This window comes from Arvicanthis niloticus, chromosome 17, assembly GCF_011762505.2.
Source record: "Arvicanthis niloticus isolate mArvNil1 chromosome 17, mArvNil1.pat.X, whole genome shotgun sequence".
NCBI lineage: Eukaryota > Metazoa > Chordata > Mammalia > Rodentia > Muridae > Arvicanthis > Arvicanthis niloticus.
Window position 1 is genome coordinate 33,635,378 of NC_047674.1, and position 19,955 is coordinate 33,655,332.

A 19,955-nucleotide genomic window follows, 5' to 3' on the forward strand; every position below is an offset into this window, starting at 1 on the left:
GTCTTTCTTATACTGCTGCCTCGCTTGGCTGGCCCCTTCTCCTCTGTCAGTGGCCTTCCAGTGCCCTGCCTGGAGCACCCAAGGGCTTATGCTCTGTCTGTCTTCTGCTTCCACTCCTGATAATCTCACTGGGATAACACAGTCTCTAAATTTTCCATCTATTCGAGAGTAGAGACGCCTCAGTGGGAAGAAGCACTTACTTTGCAAGCATGGATGTTTTATGTTCAAACTCCCAGCAGCCATCTAAAAAGCTGGGCGTGGCTTTGTGTATCTGTAATCTTAGGATTTGGTGAGAGAAAGAGGTGGATCCCAAGGGCTTGGCAGGACAATTGGCCAGCCTGTCAAACTGGCGTGCTTCAAAATGGTGGTCTTCAGGAGAGACCTTTTATTGAGGCAGTAAGAGTACAACAGAAGATACACAGGCACATACCTGTATACCACACACATCATGCATATGCATACATGCATGCTATACACACAGTCATTCAGCTGCTTTGCACTTACTGGGGTATTTATCCCCATTGTAAAGCTAACATCTCGCTTTTGTGGACTGATAGCAGGATTTTTATTCTCAACCTGGTTTAAGTATGAAAAGAGCATCAGACCACACTGCAGGCACACGAAGGACACTGCAGGCACATGAAGGCGTGTGTTCCTGTTTCTGCTCAAAGATGCTCAGCCCTGTTATCATTTCCCTATTTTATAGACACATTTTCTTAATCACATAATGCAATCTGACAAAATATATGCTAGTCATTTTGTAGAAAAGCATTTGTATTGATAAAGCTCTCAATTGTTTTTATTATCTTATGATAATTTGATTATTTGATATTATACCTTTAAAAATTACATAAATTTTAAATTGAAAATATAAGATCAAAAGGACATAAAGTCCTTAGAAGTGTGACCAGAAGGTGTAAACCTGCCAGATGTGATGATGTACAACTTCAATTCCAGCACTTGGAGGCAAAGACAGATGGATCTGTTGTATGAGGCCAGCCTGGTCTACGTACACACTTCTAAGCCAACACGGCAACACAGACCTTGTCTCAAAAACAAGGGCACACTACTTCTGTACACGTTTAATAGGCATAATTTATTATAAAAATATAAAGTAAGAATGTATTTTTGAAAGAGTGTGCTGATCAGGTTTTTGTTTGTTTGTTTTCATTTTGTTTTGACACAAGCTAGAGTCATCAGGGAACAGGTAATGTCAACTGAGGAACTACCCCCATTAGACTGGCTTGATAGTAAGACAGAGGGAGTTGTCTTCTCAATAGATGATGTATTCGGAAGAGCCAGCCTACCAGAACACCGCCTATTGTGGCCGGCCATCCCTGGCAGGTGGTCCTGGCTTGTGTAAGAAGTTAAGCTGAGCAAGCCACAGAGGGCAAAACATTGAGCAGTATTCCTTTATGGCCTCTGCTTCATTTCCTTTCCTGAGTTCTCTCAATGCTGGACTGTAAAGCATAAGATGAAATATACCCTTTCTTTCCCAAGTTGCTTTTGCCCACAGTGTTAATCACAGTAACAGAAATTTTTAAAAGGAGAAATAAGAGATTGGCATACGTTTAATTTTTAATTAAATTAATATTTAATAGTCTGTAGAGTATCCATTTTTAAAAAGCACTCACTTTGGACAAAAATGTTTAAATCACATACATGCACATGTACACACACACACACATACACATGACTTATGTACACATAGAAACATATATGGACAGATATTATATAATTTCAAAATTATAACATAGTAACATAGTAACAGCCAAAGCTATCTGAAAACTAAAATTCCACAAGAGGCTTTCCTTGGGTAGGGGATAATCCCAATATTACTTTCCAGACTCTAGACACTTGGTTCATACATTAACTCATATGAGAATTAGCTGAGATGCTGTGGAGAAATATTAAATAGAGATATCCAGGCTTTTCTATGTGAATAGCAATTTCCTCTGAAGCTCATTAAGACCCAGGAAGGTCTAAAGAAGGCTCCATAAATCTCAAATAGCAAACAACACAGAAGTCTCAGGAAGTACTGAAACTGACCATGTGCTATTCTCCTCTCTCCCAAAGGTTTCACAAACAGGAAGAGTAACTAAAGGGACCCAGCAGTTGAGGTGCCTGGAAGTGGTTGCTGACCAGCCAAGCTGCCTAAAGGTACCCTCTGATCCACTGAGCTGTTTATATGTTCTGCTACGTGCTCCAGGTCCCAGTTTTGTTGAGTTACCACCAATGCTAAGCTGGGCTTTCTGTGATGCAGCTGTCTGACTCATTTCTACCTCGGTTAAGCACTCTTACTCCTGTTGGTAGCCCCAGTGTGTGCATGTGCGTGCGTGCTTATGTGTCTTCTCCCCAGGAGAAAGTCTCTCATGGAACACTACTCAATCTGAATTAGGGTTCTAACTTTTCTTTAGGTTGAGATCATTGGTACAGCTTTTTTTTTTTTTCTGCCTTAAGGATTTAGCCTGAGCTGGCCTTCAATTCTACTCTCTATGTATCAGACTATGAACTTCTGAGCATTTTTTGCTGTTACCGCCTGATTGAGAGACATGAACCATCAGCCCAGCTTTTTCAGTGTGTGATTCTTATCCGAGGTCTAAGAACTATGCCATGTTAGCGTCTCAAATAAACTTAATTTTCCTTTGAAGTGACAATCTTTCTTAAAACTTTCGTTTTATTCCTTTAAAATAAAATCACTTTATTCTCCTTAACTAAGAAATTAAAAACATCAGAGAGATTATTTTAAGGAAGCCTGTCAAACATTTTTTTTTAATTATCATGAAACCCACAGTAGAAATACAAATATACACAAATACTAACATGGCCTTTTATTTTTTTTTTCCCTTGGTACAACACAAGAGGCTGTTTCTTTAAAAAAACAAAACAACAACAACAAAAAAAACTCTTTTCCAGTGCCTATTTTTATTGTTTTACTCCAGAATCGAAGATACACTGGAGAGGGATACTGACTGATGTAACTCTGGAGTACATGGTAAGACTACTACTAATGGTAAGATTATTAAGTCTGTAGAACAAGGTAGATCTTAATTTTTAAATTAGAACCAAAAAATACGGCAGCTGAGGTGGGAAGACATTGGAGCGATTTTCTATCTCAACTGAAACTGGTTACAAGCAGCTGGGGGGAGAGCCGTTACTGGGTATGCATGCAGTCACCGTGGTGGTCACCTCTAACTGTTAACTTGGCATAACCTGGGCAGAGTCCTGCTACAGAGCAGGCTGGCCTGTGGGCATGGGCATGAGGTGGGGTTGTCCTGAGAGCCTTACCTGAGGTGGAAGGACTTCCGTGAAGGTAAAATGGAAGCAAATGCAACTGCTTTATTGACAGATGGGGAGGGGGTGCAGATGTGGGGGCTTTCAGGCCCAGCTGAGAAAGCAGCTGTAAATGATAAAGAGGTCAGAGGCTCAGGTGAAGCCTTCTGTGCTGCACACGGACAGTGGGAAGGATTCCCAAGGGCACAATCCCACTGGAGGCTCCACCTGACAGGAAATGAATTCCCTCAAAGGAAGGAATCCTAAAGGGGTTCCTTCTCGAAGGGTCGACGCACAAGCTGATACAGATGTGGTCTAAGAGGGCCAGGCTACATCTCAGGCTGGCATCAGTTTGTGGCTACAACAGGAACATAGTCCACCCGGTACACAAAGGATACAAGACGGAAGATGGCCAAGGAGAGCAGCTGAAACCTGAAACTGTGGAGAGTCCCTGAGAGACTATGATAGGCAAAGCTTCTTCTGGAATAGAGACTCTAAGATATTAAAGATGCCAGGGCCGTGCGGTTTAGGAACTACAGGTGTTTCAGAATGGAGCCTAGCTAAGCCTGAATGAGCAGCAGTGTATACTGCAGGTGGGTAGAGCCACAGAGGTAGTTGGTTACCAAGCCCTCTGAAGCCCACCTGATTACACTATAAGCCCCAGACACCAACCAACAATGAAGTTGCATGCAGGCATTTGCACTTCTAGATTTTAGTTTTGTTTTGACCTTAGTGTTCCCATGTTCCTGTGCCTCTGTTTTTAGAATAAGAATATTTCCTCTGTGCTATTACATTTTTGAAGTCTTTAACTCGTTTTCGGTAAGAGGACCTCACAGTTATGAGACTTTGGACTTTTAAAGTATTGAAATTTGTGAAGACTTTAGGGACTTTAACAGGCAGATTATTTCTTATTTAAAAAAGAAAAGAAAAGAATTTGGGAATAAAGGGTGGAAGGTTATAGCTTAAAGTGATGTTTTGTGTGTCAAGTTGACAAGGGGTGGAGGTATGATGGTCACTTTGTCACCTTGATATGATTAGAATCAGTGTAGGCTGCTAGACAGAGTTGGCCTGCAGGCATCAGTGGGGGATTGTCTTTATTGCCTGAACTGATTGAAAATCCCAGCTTAAAAGAATATAGTACCATTCCTTGAGTTTGGGTCCTAGATTGCATAGGAGTAAGAAAAGCAAACAGCAGCAAACACATCTGCACTTATTCTTTCTGCTCCTGACTACAGACGTGATGTGACTATGAAAGTCCTGCCACCGTGATTCTCCGGAAACCCTGGGCTACAATCTAGACATGGATGCTAAGTCAACCCTTTCTCCCCGCAGCTATTTTCTGTCAAGGTGTTTTATCGCTGCGATAGAAACCAGAGGGTTATTACCAGATGAAACGTTCTATGTATGGATGATGGTACACAACAATGTACTGCCATGGGACACTGTATGAGTGTCTTCTCACAGTTTAGTCTTAAGGTAAACCAATTCCAACAACAGAAACCACGGGGCTTCAGTGCAGGTGTCCTGACTTGCTCTCTGCTCTCTTGGGATACAAATCCTGCACAGCTCTTTTTTTTACTTCAACTAGAAATCAGGAGTTACACAAGCTCAAACAAAATCATCTAGAATTTCAATAATACCTATGGAGCATCAGGAAATGTGTGAGTCCTGGAAGGGAGGGGGTTCCCAGCTACTGCTGAGACAAGGCTCAAGAACCCATGTGGGCTGGTCTCAGGGTGATGAGAAAGCAATTGTAAATCCGGGCATGAAGAATACCGTGCACAGGTTAAGAGGTAACTGTATGCTTTGGGTATACACATACATAACTCATCCCAACCAATAAAGCAGCAAGTCTGTTCCTTCATGCATACGGTATTTAATGTGCATCTACCACATTCCAAGCAACAAGATGCTGAGAACAGTCACTGGGTATGTGGAGAGCTCAGTGCACCAGATCTCATCTGGGGCTGAGAACACAGGAGAAAACTCACAGCCCAGCAAAACAGGAGCAGCAGCTGGGGAGCACAGCACTAGGAGATGCTGTTTCCTGGCCCAAGCTGCCGCTCCGGGCTGCGGGTCAGGGGAGAGAGGGGGAGAGAGAGAGAGAGAGAGAGAGAGAGAGAGAGAGAGAGAGAGAGACAGAGAGAGAGGAAGAATGGAGACAAGACAGAGGTTCTGATCAAGTCTCATTTATTGAAGGGAAATCTGGGGTATTTATAGGCTTTTGCCACGTGCCTTGCAGGCGTGGATACCACGTGCGCCTTGCAGCTGGGGGCAGTAAACAGCAAAACAAGATATGTGAGATAGCAGAGTGTGCTTCGGCTGTTGTAGGCTGTTGAAAAACAAGTCTCATGTCAGGGTATATGGCTTGAGATGGCTGCAAAGCTGATAGCCGCTTTCTGCTAAAAGTCTGCTCCCAACAGCAAGGGGCCAAAAATGAGGTTGATTCACAGGAACTTCTTATAGGATTGCAAACTTTTCCACCTAAGAACTACAAAAAGCAACTGAAGTATTAAATCAGATCTGAGATCAGTCATGGAAATTTAAAGTGATAGCAACAGGGAGAGGAAGAGGGACCAGAAAAAGGTCAGACCCACAGTACTGTGTTCTGTAATACAGGTTTTAGCAACTGTAGCTGTAAAACTGGCTGAGACAAGAGAGGGAAGGGAGAAGGCTGGACCATAACAGTGAAACACTCCAAATACAGAAGGTAAGAGAGAAGAAATGAATGTTCAAGAGGCCAAACGTGGACAAGTAAGACCAGACCTGCAATGCACAGATTGAGCCACATGGATGTCGCCCAAGCCCTTTGCAAGGGTTTGGGTGGATGGTGGAATCAGAACCAGAGTGCAGCAGGGCTGAGAATAAGCATCAAGTGAAGAAATAAAGACAGACACCTCTGCCAAGAAGAGAATGAGAAAAAGCAGCCCCACCCACTCACAGGCACCAGCGTGCCACTGTGTGCACATGCTGACACACAGACATCACGGGCTAATAAAGAATATATCTATCAATCCTTGAATTAGCAGAAACTACCAATGTGCTTGAAATCCAACAAGAAAGATCTCCAGAAGAGAAAAGCAGAACACCAAGGAGAAAGGAGGTGAGAGGGAAAGGGCAAGAAGAGCCGAAGCACTGAGCACAGTGCAGCATCAGCACCACCTCTGAGCACACAGCAGCCGGGGGCTTTGGGATGAGTGGAAGAGGATGCTTGTGCTGCACTGGAGCAGAAGAGATGGAGCTGGATGCAAGGAGTTGGGGATGTATCCAGGATGGAGAAGAGTGACTTTATACTTGCCAGCATCTATTTTACATGAGAGAAGACACCAGCTCATCTGATAAGGGTAAAGAGAGATAGGGGACAGAGGAAGAAGTACAGCCAACATCAGGGAGACCAAATGGTAGTCAAATACCCCAGCGTGTGCCCACTCGGGCTCTACCCAGACCCGTGACATTCCACAGTGTGCATCACTGCCTAGGGACAAGCACAGACAAGGCAGATGGCTGGGTTCCTGCAGGAACAGGCTTTCCTAAGAAAAACAAGTGCTCAGCAGTTTGCAAAGAACGATAAAGGGATTTACCAGGTGGAAGTTTTAATATAAAGACAAAGAAAACCCCACGAGAACGCAAACTTCACAGAGACATGTGTAGCAGCATTAAGTTACATAACGTCCGTCCTCTTTTCAACAGATCACACAGTAAGAACACACGTTCCCTATGCCTCACGTCTCCGTGACAGCACAGAAGTTACCATAACAAATTCCTGAAGATGACTGTTTGGATCAGATCGTGTTCAGACTTCACATTCTCTAACTGTTCTTACTGGTGTGGCAAGCATCTCATCTCCTCCCCAATCCCCACCCCACCAAGGTCCATAAAGCTGTCTCCTCCCCTGTCCCCCAGCAAATAAATATGAGCTTGCAGAAGAATCAGACACAGTTATGTAACAGGGCGTTGGTATCCCTTTATGCTCATATTTGGGCACATATATTACTGCGACAATCAAAGCCAAGAACTCCTAGGTGGCCAATAGGGTATGAAGATAATTTCCTCTTGTTCTCAAAATTAGGTGTCTAAGTTTATTTAAAATATGCTTCCTTTTTTAACCCCACAGGGTACCACTTTATTAACAAGGCAGAGAGCAAAGATTGGCAGTGCTATATTTAGTGCAAGTTTTGTTAGTACTTCAGGATTAAAATCTAACTATTGTAATAATTAAAAGGTAGTTAAAGAATTGTGGCTTTCAACTTACAACAACAACTCTCTTCCTACCTGCCTCCTATACCTGAATAAGTCCAGAGGAAACCAAGAGGTTTTAAACAAGAAGAATCTCTTTCTATCACCTGCATGTAAGTGAACTGGCTCGAATAAAATTTGAAAAACAAAACAAAACAAAACAAAACAAAAAACCTTAATCTGTAAGAGACTAAAAGACGCGCAAACCTCCCCCAAACAGGGAGGTGAGAATCCACTTATTTCATTCTGCTAAAATGAACACGTTAAACTACTTTGTATCACACAGTAAGATGAGAATATGAACCTATAAAACAAGTCAAAAAAAAATCAGAGGTTTGGAAACAAATAAATGGGTCCAGGGAAGGATACACATGCCCGCCTCTGGCTCTTCTGCTGTAAGAGGATGCTGAAGGGAAGGAAGCAGGATGAAGGAGAGTCAGCATCCATCCAAAGTCTCCATCACTGCTCTATTGTTACAGGCTCAACAGCAGGTCACAAGGAGAAAGGGGACCAGAGCTGGTCACAGGCTGCCTAAATCTCAGCATATATGTGTTGTGTTGTAACAGCTCTACTGCTGCGCTCTCTCTCTCTCTCTCTCTCTCTCTCTCTCTCTCTCTCTCTCTCTCTGTCTCTGTGTGTGTGTGTGTGTGTGTGTGTGTGTGTGTTTTAATTTGGCATGTTGGGGAGGAAACACTTTATTTTATGAGACCCTCATTAAGCTGGAAGCCCACCATTTCAGATAGGCTGAATCCAGCATTCTCCCATGATCCACCCATCTTTATCACCTAATACTGGGGTTACTGGGCATATGCAACCATGCCTCAGTTTTACATGGGTACAGGGGATTTGAACTCAGGACATGTTGCTTTTACAACCAGCACCTTTACCCATCAAGCCATCTCCCCAGTCACAGCATTGTAACGTCTGAAGTGATCACATCACTCTGAAATCTGCCTACCTAATTCACTTTCCTTCCCTTGACTCATGGTATATAACTGGTGTTTTGATGAACACCTTGTGCAGAAACCACAGAAAAATATGCCTATGATTTCAGCTTTGATGTGTTTTTAAGAAATAAATGTAAATTACTCAGTGAATGAAAGGGTAAAGTTTAGAACAGCAAAGAGGCAAGTAGATTTAGCAAAATGCAATTAAATTGGGAAATATTTCTCAAATGCCTTATGGAAGGGAAATCCTACAGTTTGAGGACCTTATTTTATACAGATTCACACATCTACACAAAACACAGAGTTAAATTCAACATTTTGGTGGGGGGAAAAACCCAACAAAGTGTCTACCAATAATGCATTGTAAATAAATCATGTTCCAATAACAGACCAGGGTACTATGGAAGGGAAAGCGGCTGTGGCAGGGAGTGTCTGCTCCAGCCTGCCCAGGCTTATCCGGCTTCCAAGACTTAGCTGCACCGGAGGGCAGCCGCACGGGCAGCCATCCTGTTAAGGCAATGAACACTGAGGTGTTCTCCCTCGAGAATGGAAGCAGGAGAACAAAGGTAACAGCTTACTTCATATTAGTAAGTATCCATTTTCCTTCTTAAGGGAAGTCTCAGCATTGGACACTTCTGTGAATTAGTCTGGGCAAGTGGGCCAAGAACAGAAACAAAGTAAAACAGACTGGTATTTCCTTTGATACTTATTTGCCAAATTGTACCCCCCAAATTATGTGTAAAAATAGATGCAATAAAAACGGCAACCAGATGCACCCCACCTAGCCATCCATATTCCTTATTTGGACACAACTAAATTCTCTTCAATGCAGGGTACACTGGCTCTTTCGGGGCTTTAAATGTGTTAATAGTTACCAGGGACCAATTTATTCTGAGTGCAACCATTCTGGGCTCATTTTGTAAACAAATCATTTGATTAGTTTTGTAAAATGAAGCACTGTTTTTGTTGTTGCTTTGTTTTAAGTTAGTAGCCACCAGTGTGTATGGCTACAGGAACTGGAGCCTATCTATAATATTCAGGACTCTGCAGCCCAAGGACTGAGGGAAAGAACTACCCAGTCAACACTCACACACCTTCCTGTGAGAACATTTCAAACCCTGAAGGGCCTTCTCCCGCTATTAAACCAGTCCAACCCAGTTGAGCTGAATCCAGGACTGAGTGTGAGTCACCAGCCTGTAGGTCATATGATTAAACACAGCCTTCTGGGGAAAGATACCCAATTAAAACATTGTTAAAATTTTAATATGATGAAGAAGAGTGGCTCCAATAAATTTCAATGCAAAATGCAAATTATGAACAAAATAATTAATACTAAATTATGTCCTCCTTAATTAAAAAATAAAGAACATGCTCTTGCAGACTATTGCCTAAAATTTCCAATGTTAATTGGCTAATACATCTAAAAACAAGCCGATGGAAAGAATGCAGAGATTTAACTGGGGTTGAAGTGACTGAATGGGTAAATTAAAGACAAGAGCCGGAGAGGCAGAAACTAGCAGAAATAACCTCTCCTGGAAGTGTAACCCCACCCTCAGCTTTCTGGTCCTGAGATCCTGCTTGCAGGGTCTCAGGGCCTGCTGCACTTCTCCATGCTCTTTCTGATCTACACACTCAAGTTCATTCTAGTGTATAGGCGCCTGCATCTTCCCACTGACTGAGGCCAGTGCGGCTGTTGGGAACCCAGCTTTCAGGAGGTCTAGGGAGAACTCCCACTTAGAGAGGCTGACCTTGGAGAGGCTCAGGAGCAGAAGTTCAAGCTCACAGTCAGAGCTTCATCTCTCTTGGTCAGAGACATGTGAGCAGACTTAGGCTAGAAGCCTCCTGAAGTGTTCCTGGAATCTCCACCTCTGAAGAGCATGCAACAATGTCCCTAGGCAACTCTGCTACCTCTACTCTGGCTCTCATGCTGCTCAGAGAAAGCTTCTGGGATGCCCTGGCTACTGGCTCTTTGCCATCTCTCCCTCATCCTCTCTCAATAATAAGATGATTGTCAAATGCTTCGCTTCTGTGATACTCTTCATTTAAAGGCACCAAATCCAGTCTTCCCGGTATTCTTTTGAGTAACAAAGTTCTGAGCTTATTTGTTTTGCTGTGAGGCATGCTGAAAACCTCCCACTCACTGTTTTCCGTGAAAAGATTTTATTATTGATCAAAGAGCATCAAACTTATGTGAAGTGAACAAACAAACCAAGCAGGCATGTGGCATTTCTATTATTTGAACCCTTTCCATGAAAACGGACCAGAACAAGCAGAGGTTCCTAGAAGGAACTGGGAATAGCAGCAACATCTAGTAAGATTTAATCAGGGGAAATTTATTTATCCATGACCTATTTAAACAAACCCCAAGAACTGTTCTTTATTATTCCCTACTTTCTGGTTATTACCTGGACCATAAGCCAGGCTCTTTATCACTCCTGGATAATGGGACATATTACCACTATAGAAATTGTGATTTTGCTCTTACTTAAGCTTAAATGCTTTAATTTTTATCTTAATAGTTCTTACCATATTACATGATTTTCATAGTTAGCTAACTCTAAGTTAAGCAATTAATATTATGACTTAGTAATTGATAAAAAGAAACAAAAGACCTCTGTCTGGCATTTACAAACGCACATGTTCAAGCTCACGAACACTTTCTGGATCTTTACTAACTGTCATGTATCATCAAGGATTCAGGACCACACTGTTCAGGTCGACACTTCCATCTCTTTAAAATCATCAGCATACAGAAATTATCCCAGCAATGACAAAATCAGAAGTCACATTCATCATTTTTTGAAAGGTGTATGATCCTGAACATATTAATTAGCATTGGAACATTTTTTAGTATTGATAAAAATGAAGACAACCGCCTATTTCATGAGGTTTGTTTGTTTTTTGAGACGGGGTTACTCTGAGTAGACTTGGCTGTCCTGTAGACCAGGCTGACCTTGAACTCAGAGATCCACCTGCCTCTGCCTCCTGAGTGCTGGGATTAAAGGCCCATGCCCAGCTTGGCACAGTATGGCCCAGCTTTATAATTTTTTAAAACTAGCATATTCTACTACAGACTTCTGCTGGGGCAGAGACATCTATCTGTGTGGTTTTTTTTTTTTTTTTTTTTTTAATTTTTTATTATTTTTTTTAATGTGTCTTTGTAGTCCTAACATTCTATGTGTCTCCTAAGTGTTAGCATTCTATATGTCTCTTTGATAACATTCTATATATCCCCGTGAGTGCTAACATTCTATATTACCCCATGAGTGCTGATATTCTATATGTCCCCATGAGTGCTAACATTCTATATGTCCCCATGAATGCTAACATTCTATATGTCCCCGTGAGTGCTAACATTCTATATGTCCCCATGAGTGCTAACATTCTATATGTCCCCATGAGTGCTAACATTCTATATGTCTCCGTGGGTACTAACATTCTATGTCTAGTATTTGTCTTCTAACACTGCATTCTTTTTACCCCTGTGCAAAATTTTAATTTATAGTCTGTTACCCTTAAAAATTACTTTTCATTTAGCTTCATATAATGGTTCTTTGGACATAAAAATTAGAAAGCCAAACTATGTAAAAAGTCTTAGGATATCGAACTGTTAATTAAATACTGTATACTTAGGTTAGTAAACCTGTTTCTTTTAGATATTCCAGATGACAATACTACTAAACATTACTGTAGGCTATCCAAAGTGATTCACTCAACCAATGGCTTTTCATAATTCAGTTTATATTAATCCAAAATTAATGGATTAATATATTAATGCAGCATGTGTGTTGGGGGGGCACAACAAAACCAAAGTGTGTTTGCAAATGCAATGAGGAAACCTATCGAATCTGTTGTGATTGTGCTTTTATGTCAGGTCAGTGTCTCTAACTCCTTAGGAGCTCTTACATAAGAAAGTCTTAATGCATCTCTTATGTAAAGTAATACTTGCTTACTTTGGATGACAGATAGTATCTACTTCCATTTTTAACCCCTAGGCTTTCTAGGGTGAGAAAAGCTGATCTACACAACTTACAGCCTTCTGGACACTGCAGCCGCCTGCCCCAGCTGCTGCAACCATTCTCCCTAGCTACCGCAGCCTGACGTCACCACTTCTAAAGGCCCTCTACCAGACACCCATTTGCTTAGAGCCCAGGCCCACCTGCTAGCTCAGATAACTTTTATCACTGAAGCCAAATGAGATTCAATAAGTAGTAAAGCATCTTATCTAAATAAATACAAAGGATAAAACCACACTTAACAGAGGTTCCCACAGCAAACTTAAAGACAGTAAAACTGTATGGGAATAGTTATATAAACCATATATAAAATGAAACACTGCTCCTAAGTTTTTATGATTGCTAATACCCCAAACCCACATAAGGTGAAACTTTGTTTATTACCTGTTCTCTTGCACTTGGAATGAATTAAGATATTAAGTAAGAAGTGTGTGTAAGTCGAGCTATCTGCTTAATTCTTACATACACTGGAAGAAAAGAACTCAACTGTTTTCTTGTAAAGAAAGGCCCAAAGGCTTTAAAATAAGTCTTACAGACTTAAGGCTTTTTATGCAAGAAACCAACTATGGGACACAGGCTACTGTAAAAGAACTTGAGCAACAGAGACCGTGCATGGATTTTGAGCTGGTATTTTCAATTTTACCAGGAATTCTAGTAAAGAAAAAAAAAAAAACTACAATTCCAATTTCTGGGCTGGAGAGAGATGGCTCAATAGCCAGGAGAGCAGGCTGATGTCTTCCAGAGAACCGCTCGCCCACACAACAATTTACAAGCCTGCTCTTCTCAACCCCCCCCCCCCCCAAGGACACCAGGCTGCTAGTGCTTTACCAACAAACACACACGCAAAACACCCATGCACATAGAAAAGTAAAAAACAGATCACCTCTCTACCTCTCTCTCTCTCTCTCTCTCTCTCTCTCTCTCTCTCTCTCCCTCCCTCCCTCCCTCCACCCACCCACCATTTATTTAGAGACAAGGTCTTGCTCTAGAACATAGGGTGGTTGCAAATGTGTGAGCCTCTTGCCTCAGCTCCCTGAGTGCTGACATTACAAGTATATGCCACCAGGGCCAATACAGGTATTTTTTAAGCAGATGATTTTAGAAAAGCTCGCCTCCCAAAACATTTTTATACTACCTAAAAAGATTCAGAGAAAGCGCTCTACGGTGTACCTGGGACTGGGGGATAGCAATGGACATGTCCGCAACACCGTGATACTGTGAACTGTGAGCAAGGCAGGCGAGTGGACCCAGGCATTCTTCTTAATTTAGAACAGGCACTCACCTCTGTTTAAAAATTGTTCCGTAATGGAAGGACATAATGTCAGACTGCTTAAAAATAGGGGCTGTTAAGTGTGGATACTCGTTTCGTATGATTTTTATTATACTCAATAACTTTTTCAGTTTCATAAGTTTTATAGCTTAGACTTAATCTATTTGTGAATATATTTGGTTCTTCAATATGACACAATCTTTGGGCAATCAAAGAAAATAGCCAAGGTTAAACCCAGAGTTGTCAATAAACATTTTATGTGGGTTTAATTTCCAGCGAGACAGTAAAAGCACACACTCGAGAGCCAGCCTGCCACATTTAAATCCCAAATCTGCTACTCACTAGTCTTGTGGCTAAGCAAATATTACCCAGTGTCTCAGCTTCACAGATGACCAGGGATGACAAGGATATAGTGAGAACTAAATTAATCAGTGTTTGTAACAATGTTTCACACTCACTGCTACTTCAATTATTAACAGCAAAGACTTAATAATTTTCACAGGAAAACTATTTACAACCCCAAGTCTGTTGCCCAGTCACCCCTCGGAATGACAAAATGGTATGACCTGAAGTTTCACACCTTGTTAAGCTTGTGAACTATGAACCTTTACCTGTCTACTCACGGGTTACCTGTAGATAAACTAGATCATTGACCTGCAGATTATAGGCATGTGAGCTTAATTTCTGCTAAGTTGTAAAAAAAAAAAAAATCCAGATATAATACCTCTTTGTTTTGCTCACTCATTCTCTCTCTCTGTGTGTGTGTGTGTGTGTGTCTGTCTGTGTGTATTACAGTTTTGTGCATGCACTGCCTCTTCAACAGCAGCATGTGATTTAAAATGCCAGAGATGAAAGAATGACTTGTATTTGCATGAGAGAAGACCGACCACACATATTCCATACCTGTATTTATGAATGATGGCATTGAATAGTTTCCCATCTCTCCAGCAGGTAGTGAAGTTTTCACACCGCACCCCGGCATAACCTTCTGTTGCCTGTTGTGTCCACAGGAGCAGCCTTTCTTTTGCAGACATGTCCTCTGACTCTCCAGTTACATGGATGTCAGATATCTAAATATAACGGAAGCATCAAAACCATTAGGAAGGAAGGAAGGAAGCTTAGAAGGTAAAAGTGTACTGCGTGCTAAGTACTTACATCCGATTTCCCTTGATCCTGTAATTCTTGTTGTTGTGCTAAATATATTACTAAATATACTTCCTGTTTTACAGAGAAAACAATTGAATTCCAAGCAGGCTTTCATATTTGACTTATCTGTGTCCAAGTTAAAAGCTTCCAATGAGATTTTAAATATAGAATACATTAATTTTACAATATTTAAAAGATAAACAACTACAACAAAACCCCGAAAGACAGAGGAATCCAGGCCACCCCAAACTGAGACAGCTTAACGACTTGGTGTTGGTACCGTAACAGAAACAAGAACCAGACTCACAGAAGTCTTCATGGACATAACAGCATGCGAACACACAAAATATAGAAGCTACAGTTTGGGCTTTCATCCTTGTATTTGTAATAAACTACTAAACTTCTGTTTGACGCATTTACTTTGATAAGCCTTCTCTGTTTTGTGGCAGATGCTAGACAATTTCATACGTGCTACTACTTTACCTGAGAATTATGGTATTCATCTCAACCATCAACTTACTCTTTATGTACTTTTATATAGTTGTTCCCCAAAACAGTATCTTTCTGGTGATTCATTTTAGTGAACAGAGTATATTTTAAAAGTTTGATGTGTGTGTGTGTGTGTACACATACAACCATGTACATGTATTTATATACAAATACATGTATAATTTAAGGTAACTATATTGTACTGTTTAGATTTATTTGATGGGCACACCACAAACCAGGTGGCGCAGGAGACACAACACGCTATGGTGACCCTCATGCTAACCCATTAGAAGCTGTCCTTGCAGGAGACACAACACGCTATGGTGACCCTCATGCTAACCCATTAGAAGCTGTCCTTGCAGCTAGGTCTGCATACTAGATGTGGCAGTGCTAATCTGCTTTTGTATTATACCAAAGCTTAACAGCATGGGAAAATTCCACATTCTTTGCTAATAAGATCTCTTAAAACAACTTATGTGATCCCCCCTCCCCAGATGCAATAGAGCAGAAATAAAAGCTGTAAATTAGTCTATGCAGAATCTGACCCAACAAGTATTTCATGTGAAGACTAAGGAAATGGTGCCCTCTCTCATTTTTAAGTATCTTTGGTAACACTTTTGCATAACGGCTTATAATTATTTTGTGACTCTGCTCTGTTTTAGTAAAGTTGTCATGTGCATTTTATTTGTTTATATAGAGAACCCTTTCCACTGAGCGACCAACAAGACATGGGTATGCATTGTTCTCTCAGAGCCCTTTCCATTGAGGGACAGAAAAAATCATGGATCTCCAGGATGCACATTCTCCCAACTCTTTCATCTGGGTTGTCCCTGACCTGCTGCCAACTAGACAGGGGACAAACTGTCTTCACCAGGGCCTGCCTAGTAGTTCCACAGCTGGGATTAACATCGATAGGTAACTGTTCCCTATCAGAGCAATGTGTGGAACAAAGAGAGCAAGAACAGGAAGCAACCAGGACCTAGAAAAAAAATGTGTGTGTGTACGAGTGTGTGTGCATGTGTATAAGTGTGCAGGTGTGTGTGTGTGTATATGCGTGTATGTGCTTTGGGGTGTGCATGCGCACATGTGTGTGTGTGCATGTACGCACATGCATGCCTGTGTGTATGTGTGTGCATGTGTGTGCACTCGTGTGTGCTCACCTGTGTCTCTGTGTGTGTGTGTGTGTGTCTGTCTGTCTGTCTGTCTGTCTGTTAGTTAAGTCACAAACCCCTCTGCAACAGAAACAGAGGTCCAGAGCAGAGCAATGAGATCTGCTTCTGGTCTGTGGGCCAGCTTCTTTATCTATCAAATGAGAGGTAGGCCTCTGCTGATGAAGCTTAAGGCCCTTTTCCAGATAAACTCTTATTAAGAGACTCTAAACACAACAGAGAACTGAGAGGTCAAATACAGAGTCAAATAACTGAAAGTGGAGACTGGGGCAGTGCCAAGCTTGAACAGCAAGTCTTTCATTCTTCCTAGTTACCACAGAGGCAGGGGCATGGCCAATCCCAGGCCCCAAGGCAGAAACACTGCAGTACAAGAGCTCTTCCCAGGCTGGCAGACACTACCATGTCTGCTGTTGCTGATGAAGGTGAGGCCTTGTTCCTTGTTGGTAAATTTCAACGATAAGGTGCCAGTGTTTTACAAGCATGAATGCTATTCTACCTGAGAAACGTCAAAGATGAGTTTACTGGTCTGGAATAGTGACAAAAAAAAAAAAAGGTCTTATTTTTAAACAATTTTCAAGCAGGTGACTTCTAGACTGCCAGTCACACATGTATTAGACTATTACACACAGGCACACTACTTTTAAAACTCTAATTAAAAAATATACACTCAATTATGTGACAGAGCACGGTTTACAGTGACGACCAACACACCAGCTCATTTTCCACTTCTTGGGCTCTTCTCAATTAAGTGATCACCTACTTACTGAGCCTTTCCACCTGGGATGTGTGTTTGCGTCACTGCTCAGGGTCTGCCTCCCAAAAATCCAGACTTGCCACAAGTCACATCCCATGAAAACCAACACCTCCTAAGTTCCTCACATTGATCTTCACTGTTGACTGAGTTTCCGGTCTCCTCCACAATCCTAACTCACCCTCAGCAAAGTCCTCTAGGCCTGAGGGGATGTTTTCAAACCAATGTGCCTAGGGTTACAAAGATCTCACTTTTCCCATTGAAGGACACTGCCATTCTACTCCAAAATCATGTACCCATGCCTGTTAGGCATCTGAGTATGTTCTGCAAGCCTCATCCTCATCTCCACTTAATATGGAAAACTCTTTTGTACTTTCTTTCACTCAAATTCAGCATTTTTGGTATGAGCCTGAAACAAGCCAATCCTATCAGTCTCAGACACACTCTCTCCCACCGAGCTCCACCTTCACCCTTAAAGGATGCTATCCTTACCCACGGTGATGCATGTCATGACCTCTAAAATTCACCGTGCTTGACACCGGACTTCTCATTCTGAGTCATTTACTTCCATCTGCATTCCTAGCTCAGGGAACAGCCCCGCCATGTGCCCAGTTCCCACACATCCAAAGCTCTGTCATCTATAATTCATCTTAAACCTCTACACCCACCTTTTCTGGTTCCCCCTCCCCTCTAAACCTCACCCCTAAGTAACCCTCATATAATGAACAACAGGAACAACAATGTCTCCTCAACTCAGCATCCCAGTGCCTTGCTCAGATACTCTTGATCATCTCAGCAGTAGCATTCGTTCAAATACTCACCCCAGGAAATTCTGGGGGGCAAGAAGGTCCTTGTGCTCACAGATAAGCATAAGGAGAACCAGTCATGTTAAATACACAGGCTGTCCATTCAAAGGGAGAGGGTGTGTAAACAGTTTTCCACACAGAGTTAGAGAGCTGGCTCTGCACTGCCAAAATCCAAGTTAGCTTCAAAGTCGCTTTCAATATAAAATGACCGTCGGATGGGCTTCCGATGATTCCAGCCTTAGCAGAACCCCCGCCATCTTCCAAAATGGATTTTTCCTACAGAAATCTGAGGGTATGGACTGTCATGTCTTGGTGTGCTGTTAAAATGTCTTATTCACTAATGACACCAGCCTTTAACACAAGAAAATGTTATTTAACTTTTCAACTAGGCAAATTCTGTGAGCTTTGGTCTCTTTTCTGTCTCAACTGTCAAAATTGAAAAGTTAGTCACAGACTCTAACTTAAAATCCATTACCACAAGGTATAACTATTTCCATTCACACTGGAGAGTTCTGACCCATTGAACGTGCTATAGAAACATGCCAACCTGTTGTGTGCTTTCCACCATTCACACGTGGACGAACAGGACGATCCCAATGTCACAGAATGAATGAGAAAGTGCTATTTGCTCCTCACAGAGTAAACCTGTCCCAGGGCACAGCAGAGTGCGCAGTAGCAGCGGCCGTAACCACCCGTCTACATGTATCCCTTCTCTGATATATGATTCTAAGTAAGAAAGAAGAGTCTTCAGGATTCCCATACCAAATGCAAATACTTTTCAGAGCCCCATCAGAAGCTGGTTTTTAAAGAGTACTTACTACCCAGTTACTAACCTGCCTATACTTCAGCTATAGATACCCATCTATCCTGAGGTTTGCCCTGCCTGCATTAGCACTGCAGTTTATTCTCTTTGCCTTCTTGTTTCTTTTTGTTTTGTTTTGTTTTGTTTTATGTAGCTGTGGCTGCAGAATAAAGAATACGCTAGGCCAGACTGGTCTCCAACTTATAGAGGTCCTCCTGCCTCTGCCTCCAAAATGCTGGGATTAAAGAAGTGCACTACTATGCCTGGCTTGTTCGTTATTCTGCAGCACAGCTAGCCTCTGTGGCTCTGATATTTCTAGAACCAATTAATCACCGCCACCACCCCGATTCTCTGCTGATGAAATTATATGAACACATCTGGTTGTATGTACCATATGCTCTCTCCCCACTCCTCCTCTGTATATATGTATATGTACACACACACACACACACACACACACACACACACACGTTTATAAGTAACTTCTACTCTTAGAATGTTCTCTTTGTATTCTGCCTAATACAGATCCATCAGGCAAACGTTAGATGCTCACTAAATAAGGATGTATAGGGATGGGGAGAAAGGAAAAATGTAAGTCGAAATGGCTGCATGCTGTCATTTGAATCTCTGCAAACCTTGGCATTGTAGGAATGATTAATGTCACTTTCCAGTAAAGGCAAATAAACTGACCACCGCACCTAAGTGCCTCGAAGGGAGCAGAAGCTGAGGCTACCCGAGAATGACCAGTATCCAGTAGAGAAGCTGGACTCCACCTTGATTATTTTTCTAAAAAAAAAAAAAAACCAAAAGCAAGAAAGCCCTTCCAGGACATAATCTGGAAGTGAAAGAAAACCCATTACTGTACACTGGCTAGCTCCCCGATTTGATTCACAGTTGATTGCTTAATAGAGCATTGGTGGGAACTGAGGAGCACTGTCACTGTAGAGTCAGCAGGACCTGGGAACCAGAAAGGCCTCTGAGCAAAGTCAACTCGACCAGACAACTGGGAAGCAGGGACATCCTATTTTTACAGATGTTGTCATCGTCATG

General features: G+C 41.9%; 1 protein-coding gene across 19 annotated transcripts in view; it reads right to left on the reverse strand.

Annotated features, from left to right (window-relative positions):
- Dst (dystonin) overlaps window positions 1-19,955 on the reverse strand; it is a 385,515-nt gene that overhangs the window by 156,280 nt on the left and 209,280 nt on the right. For all 19 annotated transcript variants that reach the window (XM_076915117.1, XM_076915116.1, XM_076915122.1 and 16 more), the window contains one exon: window positions 14,646-14,812. In XM_076915117.1, the coding sequence (XP_076771232.1) occupies window positions 14,646-14,812 (167 nt within the window). The remainder of the gene's footprint in view (window positions 1-14,645; window positions 14,813-19,955) is intronic.